This window comes from Xiphophorus hellerii, chromosome 2 (assembly GCF_003331165.1).
Source record: "Xiphophorus hellerii strain 12219 chromosome 2, Xiphophorus_hellerii-4.1, whole genome shotgun sequence".
Classification (NCBI taxonomy): domain Eukaryota; kingdom Metazoa; phylum Chordata; class Actinopteri; order Cyprinodontiformes; family Poeciliidae; genus Xiphophorus; species Xiphophorus hellerii.
This window is the reverse complement of record NC_045673.1, coordinates 8,500,159-8,518,912: the sequence shown is the minus strand read 5'-3', so window position 1 is coordinate 8,518,912 and position 18,754 is coordinate 8,500,159. Positions and strand designations below refer to the sequence as shown.

Genomic DNA, 18,754 nt, shown 5'->3' with positions numbered 1-18,754 from the left:
TGCTGGGTTTTAAATATTTTAGGATACCCGATGAAAGTATAAATATTATAGAAAAACAAATTAAAGTTACTAGATATGTTCAATTACACGACAATCATCAAGGAAAGGATTGTTTTTTTCTTGAAGTAGGGACTAATTTCTTTACACTATGTTGGCGCAGTGTCTTGAAGCGTAAACGGAAGTGTCGAACTACTTTACTCTTTTCAATTTCTCTCAAATAAAAATAATATAAAACAAATATATATATATTTATATACTGTGTGTATGTGAGAAAGAGAACTGCAAAGCCCAGAGACCAACTATTTCTCTTTTTTATTTTCATTGCTCTGACGTGGCTGATGACCTGTGAACTCGTGTCGTCACTTTTCGACTGAGCGCGCGCTTGTCAAACGCAAACAGGATCCTACTATTAGTAAATGTTGATACTATCAGCCTGTTTTCTGCTGCTCTAGCCACACATTTTGCCCTGTAACCCCGATTAACATTTTTGTGATGGACTCAAAGGTGGTGTCTAGAGCAGAAGAGTTTTCCACATTTCTTCGGTGAGTTTTATGTAAACATTTTAATTTACCTTCATTTATCATTTAGCAAGAAACGCCAAGCTACATTTAGTTGTAAAACGTTCGATGCGAGAAGCTTTCATTTTCTGGGTGTATTTGTATAGTTCAACTTACGTTGTGCTTTGCTTTTGGTTTTATGCTCGTCCAAGATGTCTCCAGGATGACCAAAGTAGTAATTCATGCACATATGAGGTACTTTCATTTAAAGTAATTGCTTTTTATACCTAGAAAAACTGTTATTTTTATATTTTTGGTCGACTTTAATGTCTATACATCTTTGTCTTTAAGGAGGACATTCACATTACAAAGATGAACGGAGACAAACTTACTGCGGTGAATTTGTACTTTGCCAACCAAACAATCTTTGTCTGTGAAAAAACTGTAAGTTTACTTTTACAATAAAAAATAAATAAAAGTATTTGAAAAATACTTGTATATGTGGTTTCAAATGGATGTTTTCCATCAATCAACCAGTCTTCCTTTATCAAGTGATTTGTATACACAACAAGAGCAACATGAAGTATTTTACTCAAGTACACAATGAAAAACAAGCAATAACGGGCAAAAAAAGTGCTAAATAAGACTAAGCATGAGGAAAGGAATAACCCAACAGAAAGCAAGAACCTTGAGAAGTTTTATGCAAAAATATTTGCTTAAAATAATATTTTATTGCAGTGGCAAAATCTCTCTATACATGTTTGAAGACATAACCATTTAGTTTGAGTATATTTAGTGAGAGGTTAGTTATCTTATGTTAAGATAAGATTGTTTTTGGTCAAATCTTTGGCTACGCAATTTTGACCATTGATGAACAATTCCTCTAAAATAAATCTAACTAAAGCCTTTTTGCAATTTATGCTGAACTCTTTTCTAAGTTGATCAGAATGTTTATTTACTAATCTAGGAATAAATTTTTGCTGGGCCATAAATATGATTTGACAGATGAAGCTTGGCGGTGGGTGAAATAATTTTGCCACTTTTAAATTTACTTTTAAATTTACATAGCTTGAATAGAAATTAGTTTGTCCTCAGTTTTTGCTGATCACTGCAGGATCTTTTCATTTTTTCTAGGTACCAAAAATAATTGGGCTATGTGATGAGCTAAACACAGAGACATCGAACTGTTCAGCTGATAATGGTGATGCTGAAGATAGTTGTGATGTTATCCAACCAGAGCAAGGACCACAGCCACTTACAGTCATGAAAGCAAGGTAAACACTAGTAAAACTTTTACCATTTCATCTAAACAAAGATGTGTGTCTAATAATTTTCTTTTTTCTTTCTGTAGACAGTTGCTGTCTTTGTACACATTATCTCAAAACCCTGGTGTGTCTGCTGTGGACAATAAGCCCATCTTACACCCTCTCTGGGTGCGATGCGACATGAGTGATCCTGCAGGAACAGCCTGGTTTGGTGCAGAACCAGTCTGTGTATCAAATAAAGTAGCCGGGGTCAAATTGTATTCTATTACCTGCAAAGGTAAAACCTCTGAAAATATATTTCCCACTTGCTAAATCATTAATTAACTGCAAATTCCCCATGCGTTCAATTTCCCTTTTCACACTCAGGCCTGATTATTACCAAAGTTTTAGAATCAAGTATCTCTTAAATAGAACCTGTCAGATGACATGAAGTAGGCTACAACATGTCAAAAAGCAACATATTATGTTACAATCTATAAGAAATTGAGAACAGATGAAAAACAGTCATTGACATCTACTGTATATGTGTGGCAATGTTACAAAGTCACTCCACAGAAAGAGCCATTGTCCACATTAGAAGCAAAAAAAACCCCAAAAAACATTATAAACCTTCCTAGGAGTGGCCAGTCTATCAAAATTATTTCAAGAGCCATTCACAAACCAAAGATCACAAAATAAGTCTAACATTAAAGCAGTGCAGGCCTCACTTGCTTCTGTTAAGATCATTGTTCAGACCAAAGTAAATGAAAAGTCTCACATTTGCGAAAAAAAAACAACATCTTGATGTTTTCCTATATGTTGATGAAAATATTTAGAAATAAATGCTGGTAGCATGACCTTAAGCAGGCCATTCCTGTTGGTAAAACATCTAGGGAGGTGAATTTTACATTTTCAAAGGAAAATGGGCATGGTTGTTTAGGAAAGCTTTTTGTTGTACCGTAACAAAATCACTTGAAAACTGTATTTTGTATTTATAGGCTATCTGAATCTGCGGTTATTTGTTTAATGATCTGAGTTCAATGAAGGAGAAATGTGCAAAAGAGGCAAATACTTTGGTGCTGCACTCTATGTTCTGTACAGGCTTTGTCTTTGTCTCTGATGAACAGTTTATCTTTAGGTTCAACGGTGGAAAAAAAATCTCTTGTAACCTTGGAAGAACTGAAACAAATGCACAAGAACAGACATCATTCCTCCTCTGTAAGTGGGTGAGTTTTCTCTCGATTTACTGCATGAGCGAAAAGTTGTTTACTCAATCTTTCAATATTTATAGATGGGGATTAAAGGTAGTGCCAGGTTCAGTTTGTTTGGGTCCACCGTTGTGGAAAACACTACAATCGAGTCACAGAGCAGCGTGACAGTGGACTTCAAGTGGAGTCATGTGGAGAGTATTCTTGAGATCCCTCCTCTGTCCTCTACAGCTACTCTTGTAAGCTGCAGTCAACCTCATTTTGTATATTTTTAAAAACAGTAAACTAGTCAGATATTAAAAATGGAATGTTTTGTGATTTTTACATTGTTTAATGTTTTTGTTTGCTTTGCAGAATATCAAAGTTGTTTGTGGAGACCTGAGAAGTCCCATGTTTGAGATGTACAGGGAGCTAGAGTTTCTTCAGGTTTGTACTTAATTTTATTTTCAACCCTGATACTGGCTGTCTGCAACTGTGAAAAATTACTTTAGGTCTCATTTAACAAACATGCTGTAGACTGTAACATTTTAAATTAGAGAGAACAACAATCAAATGTGGATTTCTTCACATTTGAAGAATGTGAAGAAATTTGAAGAATTCCTACTCCTACTAAGGAGTAGCCAAATTTAGTGGCTACTCTTTAGCCGCTAAATTTGTACGAGAATTACAACATACCATGACTTTATATTTTAGTGTCCACAGAGCCTCTTACAGTCAGTGAGCCAGTGTGTCCATTGTATCAGGTCTATTAGCTAGAAATACATGTCTGTTGCTAAATTAGTATACTACCATCGTGAAAAAATTATCAAAATAAATGATCTCCAGTCTTATTGCTACATTCTCAAAATAAAAACATATTTTTTAGAGCAGCTTACCCATAAAGGTAAATACGGTATAATTTTGCTAATTCTTTTTGTTGCGTCTTAGCCCAGTTTTTGTCTTTAATCTTTCATGCATTTCTGTTTGTTTTGTTTTATTCATCCTTTTTAATTCATATATCTGTAAAGTATTCTGGATTTCTCTGTGTATGATTGGGGCTATGCGAATAAACCTGCCTTGACAATGAAAGTTCAAATAATAAACTGATGTTTCCTGCTGTTTCAGACTCTAGCAAATGGTTTGAAAACAGGTGAGACTGAATGGATGGAACCTTTGGAGAGCACATCGGCTGTAAACCTGACAAAGGTCTATCTCGAAGGTAAATTTACCGAAAAAATTTTTTATAAATTAAGTGAACAGGAAAGGCTGTCATGTTAATGTTTCTTTCTTTTCTGCTTGCAGAGCTTAGGAACATGGCAAAAACACTACAGGATCAAGCTGCCAAAACAGTTGAGGTATAATAATTGAAACAGAATTCTGTTTGTTAAATACAAGAAGAGAAGTGAGACAGTTACTATGTTTTCATCTTTTGTTAAAGACCCCAAAGCTGAAGCAGGAGGCGGATACTTCCATTTTCAACTCCTTCTTGGAAAGAGGAGATTTAGATTTTGCAGAGCAGCTTTGGGTCCGGATGAGAAAAAGTACTATTTACATATTGTATTTATAAATCGTAAACAACACTGGGATCCATCTATATAACAGCACCTTGGGTACCATTTCTATTTTTTTTCTTTACAGGTGTAACTTCATACCAGGACATTGGCAACTGTCTGAAGCTGGTTATCGAAGCTCTACGATACGGTGACATCAAGCCCTGGGTATGAAGTGACGTTACTCTGGCCAACTAATATACTCTCAAATGCGACCAAGTTTTTTTATTGTAAGATTGTGTTTCTTTTCCTGTGCCTCCAGATTCACAGAGACAGCAGCAGCTCCCTCAGCAAACTGATCCTTCAGTCTTACCACCAGCAGATTGACCACGTGTCTCTTACAGGCATCACCCCGGTCATCATGCTACTGGAGGTGGGACTAGACAAAATGAGAAAAGACTACATTAACTACTTGATTGGTAAGCTTTTTTCACCTTCCTGTGAATTTCTTTTGTAAAACATAAATGTGAGGTTTATTTTTAGTAATTAGTGATTTAATAAAGCCTCCCAATAAACCATGTTTCACAAGGATTGCAAAACAAAGCTCTAATCCTTAGTTGTTTTTTTTAAATCAGGTGAAGAATTGACAACTTTAAACCAAATGGTAAGTTCAGTAAATATTTTTTCATTCCATATCTGGACAGTGTGTCTACATTGTGTTCATACAGTTTCAAGAAAGAAAAAAGTTTCCTAGTAGTAATAAATTATACTCGACAGTACTACTACCTGAGCACTGAGGTTGATGTGCAAGAGCAAGTGATCAGACTCAGAAAACTGCACCACCTGCTGGAAATAATAGTGACCTGCGGCACATTCTTGGGCTTGCCTTACGACCGCCAATTTGTCCTCACACAGTAAACCCCTTAACTTTTTCTTTTGACTTACGAGCAGGAAAAATGCACATTTTGTTAATAGGAAAAGCAATCTCATCTTTTTTTCCCCCTTACAGATCATGTCTGAATCACTACAAAACATCGACATACAATGAGGAACATGAATTCAAGCTCCAGATCAAACCAGCCTTGATAAGCCATTTCTACCAGAAGTAAGGATTACAACCTTTTGCTGAATGTTACGACAAAATAATTTGCAATATTCTCTCATGTTTTAACGGGTTTGTTTGATATAATTTTTGCAATCTAACCTGACCTGAACTCGGATTGATGAATTTTTAAAGCGTCACATGGTGCTTTGCAAAACTATTGATTCCTCTAATCTTTTTCCTTACAACCTCAAACATCAATGCATTTTTATTACAATTTTATGTTACAGTCACAAAGGGTTGGATTAAAGCAAAGCTACTTCTTTATTGCAGAACTTTTACAAATAGTATTAATTTCTAATATGTTTATACTTATATATTCATTCCCATGAGTCAAAACTTTAGAATCACATTTTCTTCAGTTTTGCCCTTGATTGGGTGCATGTTTTTCTCAGGGAGCATCCCATAGTGTGGGGAGTTGAGATATCCAGTGGTCAAGGTCTTCGTGAGGTGCGGACGTCCTTACAGCTCAGTGACAAGCCACTGGTTGATCATGTCATCTTTGAGACAGGTGATTTATATGTACATCTCACTGTATATCTGCAGTGCTGGACAGGTATTTACACTCATCATTGACAAAAATCCCATTAATTTGGAGATGATTTAGATTAAATGATGGAATTCATTGAAACATCCCTGTTATTGTCAAGTTATTTGTGCATATATGGTGCAGTTTACGCTTAATATGCACAAACAAAAACAGAGTGCAGCTCTGTTTGTTTTTTTATCTTCCTGGTCTGATGTTTGTAGGTTAGCTTCATTAAAAAACAAACGTGCTTAAAAGTGTTAAGAGTAGGCCTGTCGCGATAAACGATAAATCGATTAATCGTACGATAAATTAAAACTATCGACGTCATTTCAATTATCGGCATTATCGTCTCTTCCGGCCTTTTTCTCTTTCTGTTGATGACACTGAATGAAAAAAGGATCAACTCCGGTTCTCTCCACTGACCCTCCCTTCCTCATTTCCTTAGTGTAAAGCCCAGCGCAGACGACACGATCTTAAAGCTGTCGGCCGATTGTCGGCCCATTTTTAAAACCTGACAGACCAAACATTAGCCGACAGAAATCCTAGATATAACGGTTCGATCGGGTTCGGTCCTGCCGTGTGGTGTCCAACAATGGGCACAAAATAATGGCTACAAGTTCAGTTAACTAATTTTAAAACCAGGCATTAATCAATGCTTTACTACAATCTACCTGCAATGCATGTGGCTAGTGTCAGCGTAAAGTCCTGACTGAATGAAAATCATTATAACCTATTTATGTCACGTTAACGAAGAACAGCTGAAAAGTTACCGGGTTTATCAACTGCGGTAGCAATTTCGCTCCAACTCCTCCTCTTGTCATTTCTATATTCTTTGCATGTTGAATAAACATTAATGTTGTTTCCACGTCGGCTGGACTTCGGGTTGCTCCGTGTCCGCTGTTTGGGATTCCCCGACGTAATTTCCCCTCAGAAAACACTAAGGAGAATCCGCGCTTTCTGATTGGCTGCCTGTCACATTCAACAGGCTGAGTTAAGATCCCAGTTGGAGAAAAACCCTGATTTAGATCGGAGCGGCAACGATGATCTACCGTAACACACCACACAATCTTAGAAAGACCAACGATCTAAGATTGTTGTAAGGGGAAAAATAGGAGCAAAAAATCATGTAGTGTGAACTATTGCATCAGGTAGTCGATGTGCCCATCTTCTCTATTTAAATCTAATTATTACTGAAGGGCAACATAATATACAGACTTCATAATCTGCACTCTTTTGGTTGAATGTAGTATTTATTTCCACTTTGGCTTTATGTTGTTTAGTTTTTATCAAGTACATTTTTTGTTAATGGAGACTGAGAATCCATTTTATTTTTGTTTTTGGTTGTTTAGTTTATTTTGTTTATCAGTTCCAGTGTTTAGTATTCTTTTGAAAATAAAGTGTATCTATCTTTGGCAGGAAATCGCATGCATTATTACGTCATTTCCATTAAATCAGTGTAAAAAGGTCTTCAAACAATATTATCGTTTATCGCAATAATTTTTTGAGACAATTAATCGCTCAGCAAAATTTGCTATCGTGACAGGCCTAGTTAAGAGTAAATACTGCAGCTGCTGTGTCACTATAAATGTAGTTCAACCAGTTTTACATATCCATAACCTGCACTAAATAATTTGGTGTGTTGAACACATCTAGTCTGCTGTAGTTGTATGTTTTGCTTATGCTGCTCAGCTACAGGTAAATTTCATCCACATCTGTTCTGGACAGAGGAAACATTTGCCACATTTTTCCACACATGGAAGCTCCAAAAGTCAATTTTGGTTGTTCCAATAAAAGAGAAAAAGGGGGAAAAAAACTGTATTGTAGCTTCAAGGATTTCACATTATTCTTTGTTTGACCTTCTCAAAAGGAAAGTATTTTATAGAACAAAAAAAATTATTTTACACACTTTTACTATTATGCTATAAGTTGTGAAAAATATATTTGATGGTAAATATAGACTGGATGGGGAACAAAGAATGCAACCATCAACCTTTATTCAAGTTTTCTACCTGACATATTTCTACACATTAAAGCCTGAATAACATGCATGTAACTTTGGGGACAGCAAACCATAACCTCATCTAAGGCACCAACCAGGCAAGAGCAGGCTATGGCTGGCCATGATGAACAAATGAAAACTTCTTACTGCAACAGTATGTACATTGTTATCTACTGTAACACCCCGGTAAAGTCTATTTTTCTTTTTAATTGTGTTTTTTAGATTTTCCAAATGAAACTGTAAATGGGGACATTGAGGAGCCTGCCTTCTTTTCTACTACGATGTGCTGCAGCTTCAACAGCTTTGCGTAAATGTACTATTTGTATTTGATATCATCATTAGCTACTAATATGTTTTTATGTCTTTTTGTTTTTTTTAGACTAGAAATGACAGTTTTTCAATGTGACTGTTTAGGGGTTTAGAAGAGGCCATCTGTTGAACAAAGTTTAATATTGATAAAAGCACAAATGAAGATATTTTTCAGCAGCCTTCTCATACAACAGGAAAATATAGCATGTTGTAGATGAATTTACCAGAATCTCTGCTTCTAGGTTCTACATTATCTGCTCAAGCAGTGTTTAATTTCTCTCAGCAAACACTGAATTCACATCAAATGAATAAAGTTAGCATTTCAATTTAAAGTCAGCTCACAAATGTACTGGTATTCACACAAAAATGAGTAAAGAAATAAAGCAGTAAAGTTGCATGAGCATGTTCATAATTTTAAACTCCTCCTAGTTCCTTCTTCGCAGCAGAAACATGAGCAAAACGGCGCTGATCAAAATGGAGAGTGTGCACACTGTGGGGACGACAATCTCAGTCACCATCTCCATGTGGCTGGTCAGCGGGTCTGCAAAACACATTTATGCTCATTATCACCTCGTCGCATACGCAGACATGGCTTAGAAAACTAGTGTAAACGCTCAAGCACAGCACTCAAAGGGTTAATATTTCTCGCCTACACAGAATTACACTGTATCTGATTAACTGTGAGCATGAGGGATTTCTTACCATGTATAGTCTTAGAATATTGGCAGCAGTACTCCGCTGTTCCTCTAATGAAAGAAGAGAAAGTACTTAAAGGTGATTAACGACATTTTAACCCTTTGAGGACTGGATGCAGCTGCTTGTTGGAGTATTTCAGAAAGCTGCAACTTTAATCCACTGAAAGTATGTCTAAGGCTGTGAGCAAGTACTTGAACTCTAATTGATTTTCTCTGTTTTTGCTTTTTTTGCCCCACTTAAAGTGTTTTAAAGCAAACAAACTTTAATATCAGAAAGAGACAAAAATGGAGCATCTGGCGTAAAACTAATGCAAAATTTTGTTAAAGTTTGGGGATATTAGAGGGATGAGCTGGAGCTGCTCCCCTGCACAAAACAATGTAGAAAAGATGTCTGGCTATAAGTTGGGCACCTTAAGTACTGTAGGAGCATCAACGAATGGCTAAAATATGAAGGTTTTTGAGGGGTCTAGTTGAAGTACAGACATAAATTAAAATCCTGTGACACAACAAAAACTCACTATGTCGATGAGATTTTAAAATTCTGCAACAAAAAAGGGCCAAAATTCCTCCACAGTGATGTATTGCCAGCTGTTGCAAACACACACACAACAGTTTTTGTTGGCAATGGGGGAGCAATCTTCAGGACAGCTTAGATTGACTTGGATAGCTTTAATTGCCCCTCTGTCAATGAAATCATAATTTATATGTACTTTTTTTCTGATATTAAAATGTATTTGTTTATGAGAAATTTAGTTAAAACAACAAAAATTTCATTTTGCTTTCTTTTTTGCACAATGACGATGAAAGGAATTCTGATTTTAATTGAGAATAAATCGCCAACCAAGCATTTTTCACATTAATGTACAGTACGTGCCTTGAGTAAAAGTAAAGACATCAGTCAGTTGTTTCTAAATTCAGGTTTTATAATTTGAAATATATTATTTGGGTAAGTTGTCCTGCTATCTGAAATACTCTTTATGCACAAACAAAACAGAACAAGTTTGCATAATATATGCAAGACAGAAGCTTGTTTTAGAGCTACTTGTTAAGCAGCAGAGGCCTCAATGTTAGTTTTTAAACAACTCAGTCAAAAATCAACGACAGAGATATGAGTGAAATTTAAAAAGTATGTACCCTGAAGTTCTAAACTTCATCATGCACTGGCCAAACCTTTGGCATCTCAGCATGTTCCTTGGATTTTCTTCTAGCTGGAAGGGCAAACAAAGAAGATATCTCAAATATTCTGCAAGAAATTCTGAGAACTGGGTTTTTGCATTTTTAATATATATTTTTAACTAATCGTTGATATGTGCTCTGAAGTCAAATTCATGTCAAATTGTAATAACTTCTGCCTATCATAGTTAACAAATAACCAATTTTATTTCCAAATCTTTATTTGTTTACCCCAGCTAGTTGTTAATCTTTTGTCGCAGACAAAATTGTCACAGAAACCAAACATTAACTAACCTGCTGCCTAGTAGCTGGTTGCTGGAAGAACACATCTCAACAGCCTTCCTCCTCCAGTTTTCAACCTGTGAATATTAAAAAAAAAAAGATAGATAGATAGACTTGGGCTGAACACAATTTCTAAATGTTACATTGAAGTTCTGAACTTCATCATGAACTGGTCATCATGCACTGCATTGGTACTTGATGGAATAGTGGATCACATTCCACTAAGAAGTGGTTCTCTTTCACAAGAAGCTGATGTATTATCTTCTTTCACTGAGTGTTTTCTATAAATTGTTACTGGTTCCAGAATAGAAACTACATTTTCATGTGTATTATCTGAGAGCAAAAACATAGAACCAAATGTAACAAATTCAAAAATAAAGCATCTTAAAATAGATTTTTAAAAGACTTGATCATGTAAATAGTCATCTATAGTCATATATAGTCACATATATCAAATATAGTCATAACGCTATGACTATATATATTTTTTTATTTGTGGACATGATGATCCTGACTGCAGTTAGTCTCTTATATTTCTTCTGTCCATAAGATACATTGCTTTAGTTTCTACCTAAATATTTTATTCAGTGATTAAAATGGATGATATTAGTGTAAAATCTAATTTTCAAAAAGGATATTACAGCTGTTATTGTACTTATGAAAATGTTAATGGATTACATATTTACATTTTTATATGTTTCTCTCCATTGTCTAATGAACCACTTACAGCTGTACCTAAACATGCAGTTGACTCTGACTAGCAACAGGCCTTTTAAAAAAAATCCTGTCGAAAGCTAAGAAGGGGTTGGAATGTGATTCAACCTTTGGTGTGTATATCAAACTGCATAACCCATAATTCAACAAAAATAACTAAATCCCTATATCTAAGAATTTAAAATGATAAATTTCTCACCTCTCTTTGATTTGGAAATCCATTGGAGCTGATGATCCGTTTGTAAAATTGCACAGAAGCTTTCGGATATCGAGGTTTGTTTTTGTTTCTGAAGTCCACATAATACAAGCCAAATCTCTCGGAGTAGCCTTCGTCCCACTCAAACTTGTCCAGCAAAGACCATGCAGTGTAGCCCTTTACATTGACTCCATCTCTTATAGCTGAGTGACAAAGAAACATGATTAAATAACAATTAATCTGTCTCAATTTTTAATCAATCACTCACCTTTTAGCATCTCATTGATGTAGTCTTTATAATATTGTATCCTCCATTCATCACACAGCTCTGTGCACATCATCTTTTCAGAAACTCCATTCTCAGTCACGTAAATCATAGGGTTCCCATACTGAGTCTGTGGAAGGAAGAAAACAGTGCAGCTTGGCTTTGAACTAAGCCAGTCAGTTTAAGATTCAGTGCAAATAAAAACATCTCTTCTCTGTACCTTGACAAAATTCAGCAAACGTCTGAAACCCCATGGCACAGAGTAGAGCCATTCTGACCCAGGATCAGGCCACCGCGGGTCCACCAGTTCAGCCAGGTCACGGTCTGTGAAGTAGCTGTTGCTGCTACGGCCTGTTGGATCATTCCTCTGGGTGATGTACCGGGTGGTGAAATGGCCGATGCCAAGGAAGTCACACGTCCCCTTTATGTAGCTCTTCTCTTGTGAAGAAAACACAGGCAGTCGAGATGTCCCTAGTCCCTGCTGCACACTCTTCCTTCCTGCACACCAGTGTCGATTAGGCATCTCTTCAGTCATTTTGGGAAGATAAACTTTTTACTGTGTAACTCACCGACAAAGTCTTTCATTACTTGAGGGTAGTCTCCATGAAAGATGGGTGTGGCAAACCAGCCCAGATAGAACTGCACATATCTCTCTGCTGCTTCAATGTCTTTCTGGTTGCTGATATCCACCGGCTCACCCCAGTCCCCTGACAAAGAGATGCCCACCAGACCTGCAGACATGCAGAACTGTTCTCAGGATTTAAAAACCCACTGCAGGTTGAATGTTACTTCTCAACCTTCTTTACCTTTTTGTTTCGCCCTCCACTGTGTATCATAAGTGTGCCAAACTTTGGCATGTGCCTGCATGAAAAAAGATCAAATTTAAGTTTAATTTGTTAGCTTGGTTTGAGTGATGGAAGCAGCATCTTAATACCTTTATGATGTGATGTGCAGCTCTATAAGCCCCAGTTCCTCTCAGCTTCAGCCCAGGAGCATGCTCACCTGTCTCATAACCTTCAACAGCCATAGACTGTAAGTGGATGTTAAGTAGAGAAACATCTACTTAATTGCCTTATTCAACAGGAGTGAGTAAAGCAATCCTGTTGCAAACTTCAAAAAACAATATTCCAAACACACCCATGGATTGTTGAAAGTGATCCAGTGCTTCACTCTATCACCAAATTTTTCAAAACAAAGGTTGGCGAAGTCATTGAAATGATTGACCATACTTATGTTTTGCCATCCACCATATTTCTCTTGTAAAACCTGAAAGAGGAAACAATACAATTCATAGCTTGGAAGCACATCAAAGTTAAAAGTCGAGATGGTCGACATTAAGCACACCAACCTGAGGCAGATCCCAGTGATATAGCGTAACAATGGGAGTGATATGGTTCTCCAGTAGGTGGTCAATTAGTTCATCATAGAACTGTATTCCTTTTCCGTTTACATGGTCAGCTGCAAATAGTGTTGAAGTTTAGAGCAAGGATAACTTTACACAAAACATTAAAAACGCTAGATAGAAAGCTTTGATCACCTGAAATGTTCCCAAATGTTTGTATATCATTTAATGTGTTTTATTGGGATTAAATGCAATAGACTAACTCGAAGAAGTACATAATTGTGAAGGGCAAAAATGTACTGTATGTTATATACTTATGTTATATGTTATATATTTTTCTACAAAAAAATCTAAGAAATTGTGACAGGCACTTTTATTCAACCTTCCTGAGTCAAAACACATTTTTGATACAGTTGTTATAGACGTTTGAGGTCTGTCTTTAACAGTGCTGTATATTAAGAGACTGAAAGTTTTGCCCATTTTATTTTGCAATGTAGCATCCATTTTCAGCTCTTATCGCAGATTCTCAATTGGATTTAGGTCAAACACATTCTAATACATGATTATGTTTTAAATACCAACATTATATTGTATCTCTCTGGCTGTATGTTTAGCTAGAAGGGTATTAATGGCTTGGATTTTGTAGGTTTACATTGGCTTTATACTATCGATTTTCAACAATAAATTGATCTGTGCTTTCTGAGATGTTCAAAAGTTTGAATAGTAGTTTTATAACCTTCACAGAATAGCTGTATTAGTATTCAGTCAATTACACATACATAGTACATTTACTATTTAGTGGTTATCAAAGCGAGTTGGTTGGAAATGCACACCAAACTTAAAATAAATGTATTTGTGAATTGTCCTGAAAATCATAGATGCTTTTTCCTTTCGCTTGAAGATTATTTGTTACTTTGTTTTGGTCTATTAAATAAATTCCCTAAAGACTTATTTTTTTTTTGTGGTCATAACATGTCAATTAAAAAAAAGGAAAAAATCCAGAGGTATGATTTTTTTTATGTAAGACGCTACTTACACTTTACACCAGTGGGAATAATTCTGGGCCATGAGATAGAGAAACGATAGTGGTTAAGCCTTATCTCCTTCATCAGAGAAATATCATCCTGAACAAAATACATGCAGTGCAATGAGATATTTAGATTGACTTGTGCCTTCACACAACACAAGCTCCTGCACTTCTGAAATCTTTCTGAATCCTCACCTTGATTTTGTAGTAGCTTTCACAGGAGGAATCCCCCGTGTCATTTAGTTGGATTTTTCCCTTTTTGTGACTGAACACATCCCAGATGCTCAGTCCTTTTCCATCTTTGTCCCAGGCTCCTTCTGTTTGATAGGCTGAACCTCCGGCACCCCATGAAAATCCTAACAAACGCAACAATCGATCAGCATGGTCATGTTGGCAAAATGAACAACGGACTTTGTAGAAAATAAGTGAATACCAGTTGGAAAAGTGCCATAATAGAAGGAGCCGTGGTTGTTCTTTGTCCAGTCGAAGTCCTCAGCCGCAGACAGACACAGCACCAACATAAGCACATGGCACACACTGTTGCCACAGCGGGGCTGCATGGTTCTCCTGCAGCACAAACTGATGAGATCTTCCCTGATGTATGAGGAGGGATGAGAGCCCATTCAGTAACCACATTTAATCATATGAATAGACAAACACGTCACAACCAATACACACTTTCTTGAAAATGAAGGATATTTGTATCAGGGACAAACTTGAAAGTCCATAAAGAGTCATCAAAGCATCCAGTGTGATGGTCTGTGGGGGGTCTCGGTCCCCTAATGCAAAGCCAAATGCCTCTTTTCAAACTCAATGGAGTGTGAGCTCATCGTGCTGAGGCAGACAGATCCTATACAAACTGTGGTTTCACCTCTGTAAGCAAAGCTAATGTTTGAGAGGCTGATACATTTACAATCAACACTCACATGACAATGCAAGGATGTTTCCACACAAAATAATACGGACATTATTGTGTTTTATGGTATTTAGATGGAGATTAAATTCCACTTTTAAAAACCTGCCAATATTTAAAATTTAATTGTGAAAATAACACTTGAAATATCAAATTAGAAATATAGCCTAATATGATGAATCTGATATAATTTTAACTTTTTTGCTTTAGCAATAGATATCAATTATTCAATTCATGCATGGTCTTTTACAACTTTCCAACTTTTCCAAATGTTACAACTCCAAACCATCTTTGCCTATTTACCTGTAAACCCTATGAAGACTGCATTGACTGGAGGCCTGCAAAAACTTGTTTGAGAGTGAGAACTCTCCCAAAGCAGCAGAAGATGTAGACAACTGGACACATCTAATGGAGAAGTCCCCACTGCCTGGTGTGGCACCGCTCTTCTCCAGAGCTGTACCCTGCAGGCAGTGTGAACGCTTGCAGCATTGTGAGACTCAATGTATTGTTTTACCTGGTTAGAAAATGCTGAATGGTTTATTCAGTTGAAAGTGTTTGCACTGCATTCCCCATTTATCTGAGTCAAATGAGGACAAGGGATATACATCAGCTTCGATGCAAACAAAGCCCTCAATTTGCACCTAAATTCATTTGTGGTTACATGAATAGTTGTGTTTTACCATATTTTAAATTAATTTCAAATTGTTAATTTGAATAGAGCACCTACTTTATGATTCTTAGCAAATTAACTAAATTAGACATAACTGGGCATGACTCCGGCCACCAGCTGGTGACAAATTACTTCTAATATGGTCCTTATATGTGGAAAATCTTAATCAAGTGATATGTCACCTTAGCAGTATGGTGGTGCAAGGAACATTTGTGACAATAAAAAGCATGATACCACTGAATGTATATATATATATATATATGTCAATGTAATCAAAAAGTTACCATTAGTAATTCACCTGAAGAAATGAAAAAGATTTATTACAGAGTTAAATATTTCAGGCACTTTTTTGTTAATTTTGATTAAATTAATGCTTGTATCTATGCACTTTTAAAAATGGAATCAAAAAGATTGATTTTCCAATGCATATTCTAATATACCAATGTCAAGTAAAACATGTTTCATTATAATTACAAGTGAACAATATTGAAATCAGACACACAACAAACAAAGCAAAACATTTATTTTTGTGCTTATAATTCTTATTTCTTTTATAACAACACATACATTTTATTCTCTTTTATGGCCCAGCCATAACATTTCATGACACGCATAACAACCAGGATTTTGGATTTTCAAGTGAATACTTCACCAAAAAAATGCCTAAAAAGCTACTCAGTAAGCACCTAATGATACTGTCTTATAGCATGTCAGTGACACATTTCTCACAGACTTTAAGTTAAATGATAGGGAGAAATGTGGCTCTAAATTAGGCTAGAAATGGGCACTGCTAGCACCACTGACTATTACAATGTAACGGTTACTCCATCTGAATAAATTAAACCTACCAACTAATAATACAACTAAAAGGTGTTCTTGTTAAGTGGCCAAATACACACACAACCCACTATTCTTAGTAATCATCATCCTCCTCATCTGCTTCAGGCACAAATTCAAACTCATTGTCATCATCCTCTTCATCATATTCATTCTCCTCGTCTTCATCATCTTCGTCTTCTTCCTCCATGTCATAATCCTCTGCACTATTCAGCAAGAGTTTGGTACGATTGATTTCGGTCTCATCATCAAGATTAATCTGAACCTGGAATAATATGAATAAACTTGATTTCAGTCAGAGGCAAAGACAAAGCAAGAAAAGCTCAACTTCCAATTATAGTAATGATCAAGATCATTTACAACCTATAGATATAGTTCCTTCCAAAATTGTTTGTATGTTCGAGACCTCACATGTTAGTACCAAAATCTAAGCATTTTTTTAAATTCAGAATGGGATAGAGCAACACAGAGAAGAAAGAAATAACATTAAGTTTTCAAAGTTTTTAGCAAAAATCCTAAACATTCATTTTGCCTGCTTTACTCTGGCACCTCTAAATAAAATCTATCAATTATTTTATTACTAATAAAAACTGCTTTTCATTTAAATTTCATCTAAGTATTTTGTTCAATCATCCACAGACTAAAATTATTCACTCAAAACTAAAAGTGGTAAATATTGTTATTGGGCTTGAACTTAGATGTACTGCAAAATACTCTATTTTCCACTTGATTAATTAAAAGTGATCAAATATTTCCTTTTAAAGAGGTAATATAAACATAAAATAAATACACATTATTCAAAATGTCACAACATGTAGCCATTTCATGCCCTAAACTGAAGTAATTCACGTTAATTTTACCTCATTTTCCGGCGAGGGGTCATGTGAAGCTCCTTCTTCTGTTTGAGCGCTGATAATAGACTTCAAGGCCCCTTCTTCAAACTAAAATATGTGCAAACCACATGTGAAACACGAATATGTGCACAAACATCTTTATATGTATGAACTCACAATCACCTTCAGGCGGTTCAGCTGGTCTTGTAGCATGACTTTGATTTTGAGGAGAGTCTCCTCTTCCTTCTTCAGCTCCTGCAAACGGCTGTGCATGTTTGCTGCTGCAATCAGACCATTCCTCAACACTGAAAGAGCAAACAGGGGAACATTATTTATTATTTACTGAGAAAGTATTTGCTTCTTGTGGTCAAAATGAAATATTTAAGATCTTTTTTAAATTTTTATTTCTATGTATAATGTTTTGCACAGGAGAAAAATATCATATATACATATATACTCCGTTTTTATCGGTATTGGCAGCAACTGAAGTCAATTTTGTATTATAGCGGTTCATTAATATAGCTCTGTTTACTTCTCCATTCGTAAACCAGGATAAGTTTAAAACAGCCTTACCGCTTTATACACAGTGCCTAAAGCTTCATACCAGAATCTAAAGATAATGATCTCAATAAGGTGCGTCGGAGATTTTCTTTATTTCTAACGAATCGGGGTTGTTATGCTACTACAGGCTAACAGGCTAAAGTTTGGTGGTTCCTGTTGTCAAACAGGCGTCATTTCCGGGGATAAAAGGGGCTTTGCAGTGGTGACGGAAAATGTAGAAATTCCCCTCTTCTTTTATATGCTTTAAAAATGTAGGCTCTCGTTGGGATTACAAATTCTATATATATATATATTTTTGTTTTCGCATAGATTAGTCGTTTTAAATATTAACAATTTTTTAATGTTTTTTTTTCTTCATATAGCTTTTAAATTGTTCATATGGCATGCACTGAGATAGAGGGATACAAAGACATGAATTTGGATTGATTATAGCTATCAAAACATTAGCTGAGGGTCTAAAATGCTAAAATAATAATAATAATAGGTTCATTTTTAATTAACGGAAGTCAGTTTAACAGAAGATTCATTAGTCAACATTACCGCAAAGAATACGACCAACAGAAAACGCTAACAGTAGCGAAGAGTCCAATTTGGCGACATCTTGTGGCAGTTTTTGGTAATTGCCCACTTGGTCTCGTGAGAACAGTTGCGTGTTTGATTAAACTAATTCATTTATTTTAAAACGTAAAAATATATACCACACAATTAGTTAGGTTTTTTTTCTTTCAAATAAGTATCCAAAAATAAAATATAATCAGTCAAACAAATTTAAATACATACACAATATATATGTGAAACAATATTATTTGACCCAGCAAACCAAGATGATTAAACATTCAAACGGCTAGATTCTATAATATCGCTAGAAAGTGCTTTATCTTAAAAAAAT

The 18,754-nt window shown here is 35.7% G+C and overlaps 3 protein-coding genes across 8 annotated transcripts; 1 reads left to right on the top strand and 2 right to left on the bottom strand.

Annotated features, from left to right (window-relative positions):
• Positions 1-372: 372 nt before the first annotated feature.
• zwilch (zwilch kinetochore protein) lies at positions 373-8,754 on the top strand. Its single transcript, XM_032584089.1, has 18 exons — positions 373-542; positions 710-752; positions 849-941; positions 1,632-1,771; positions 1,849-2,039; positions 2,880-2,959; positions 3,033-3,188; positions 3,304-3,375; positions 4,054-4,147; positions 4,231-4,283; positions 4,367-4,469; positions 4,567-4,646; positions 4,741-4,897; positions 5,054-5,082; positions 5,196-5,332; positions 5,428-5,523; positions 5,916-6,031; positions 8,271-8,754. The coding sequence occupies exons 1-18, from the start codon at positions 493-495 to the stop codon at positions 8,357-8,359; spliced, it is 1,779 nt and encodes a 592-aa protein (XP_032439980.1). The 5' UTR covers positions 373-492; the 3' UTR covers positions 8,360-8,754.
• On the bottom strand, positions 8,480-14,935 carry lctlb (lactase-like b). Of its 6 annotated transcripts, none has more exons than XM_032584057.1 (15): positions 14,730-14,935; positions 14,485-14,645; positions 14,247-14,407; positions 14,061-14,148; positions 13,031-13,140; positions 12,820-12,948; positions 12,617-12,712; positions 12,489-12,543; positions 12,252-12,413; positions 11,903-12,180; positions 11,686-11,812; positions 11,421-11,620; positions 10,520-10,584; positions 9,060-9,103; positions 8,480-8,898 (listed from the first exon to the last, which is right to left on the bottom strand). In XM_032584057.1, exons 2-15 carry the CDS (start codon positions 14,609-14,611, stop codon positions 8,783-8,785), a joined length of 1,758 nt encoding a protein of 585 aa, XP_032439948.1. In that variant the 5' UTR covers positions 14,612-14,645; positions 14,730-14,935; the 3' UTR covers positions 8,480-8,782. The 6 variants fall into 6 exon arrangements, 4 of the variants coding, with proteins under 4 accessions (XP_032439948.1, XP_032439941.1, XP_032439957.1 ...); XR_004341991.1 differs by adding an exon at positions 10,187-10,260 and having other exon boundaries at positions 8,837-8,898; positions 14,485-14,935; XM_032584050.1 differs by having other exon boundaries at positions 14,485-14,935.
• A 1,205-nt stretch (positions 14,936-16,140) lies between these two features.
• Positions 16,141-18,043, bottom strand: snapc5 (small nuclear RNA activating complex, polypeptide 5). The gene is made up of 4 exons (XM_032584118.1): positions 17,878-18,043; positions 17,488-17,609; positions 17,332-17,412; positions 16,141-16,736 (listed from the first exon to the last, which is right to left on the bottom strand). The coding sequence occupies exons 2-4, from the start codon at positions 17,575-17,577 to the stop codon at positions 16,548-16,550; spliced, it is 360 nt and encodes a 119-aa protein (XP_032440009.1). The 5' UTR covers positions 17,578-17,609; positions 17,878-18,043; the 3' UTR covers positions 16,141-16,547.
• Positions 18,044-18,754: the final 711 nt, after the last annotated feature.

Bases quoted from the DNA above. Each gene is read 5' to 3' on its own strand.
- zwilch (XM_032584089.1), top strand. From the start codon at position 493: ATGGACTCAAAGGTGGTGTCTAGAGCAGAAGAGTTTTCCACATTTCTT. The intron at 3,376-4,053 runs GTTTGTACTTAA...CTGCTGTTTCAG, and splicing joins GGGAGCTAGAGTTTCTTCAG to ACTCTAGCAAATGGTTTGAA. The intron at 5,333-5,427 runs GTAAACCCCTTA...TCCCCCTTACAG, and splicing joins CGCCAATTTGTCCTCACACA to ATCATGTCTGAATCACTACA.
- snapc5 (XM_032584118.1), bottom strand. From the start codon at position 17,577: ATGCACAGCCGTTTGCAGGAGCTGAAGAAGGAAGAGGAGACTCTCCTC. The intron at 17,413-17,487 runs GTGATTGTGAGT...CACATATTTTAG, and splicing joins ACCAGCTGAACCGCCTGAAG to TTTGAAGAAGGGGCCTTGAA. The intron at 16,737-17,331 runs GTAAAATTAACG...ATATTATTCCAG, and splicing joins ACCCCTCGCCGGAAAATGAG to GTTCAGATTAATCTTGATGA.
- lctlb (XM_032584050.1), bottom strand. From the start codon at position 14,674: ATGGGCTCTCATCCCTCCTCATACATCAGGGAAGATCTCATCAGTTTG. The intron at 12,181-12,251 runs GTGAGTTACACA...ACTGGTGTGCAG, and splicing joins AGTAATGAAAGACTTTGTCG to GAAGGAAGAGTGTGCAGCAG. The intron at 9,104-10,519 runs GTTAGTTAATGT...TTCTTTCATTAG, and splicing joins AACCAGCTACTAGGCAGCAG to AGGAACAGCGGAGTACTGCT.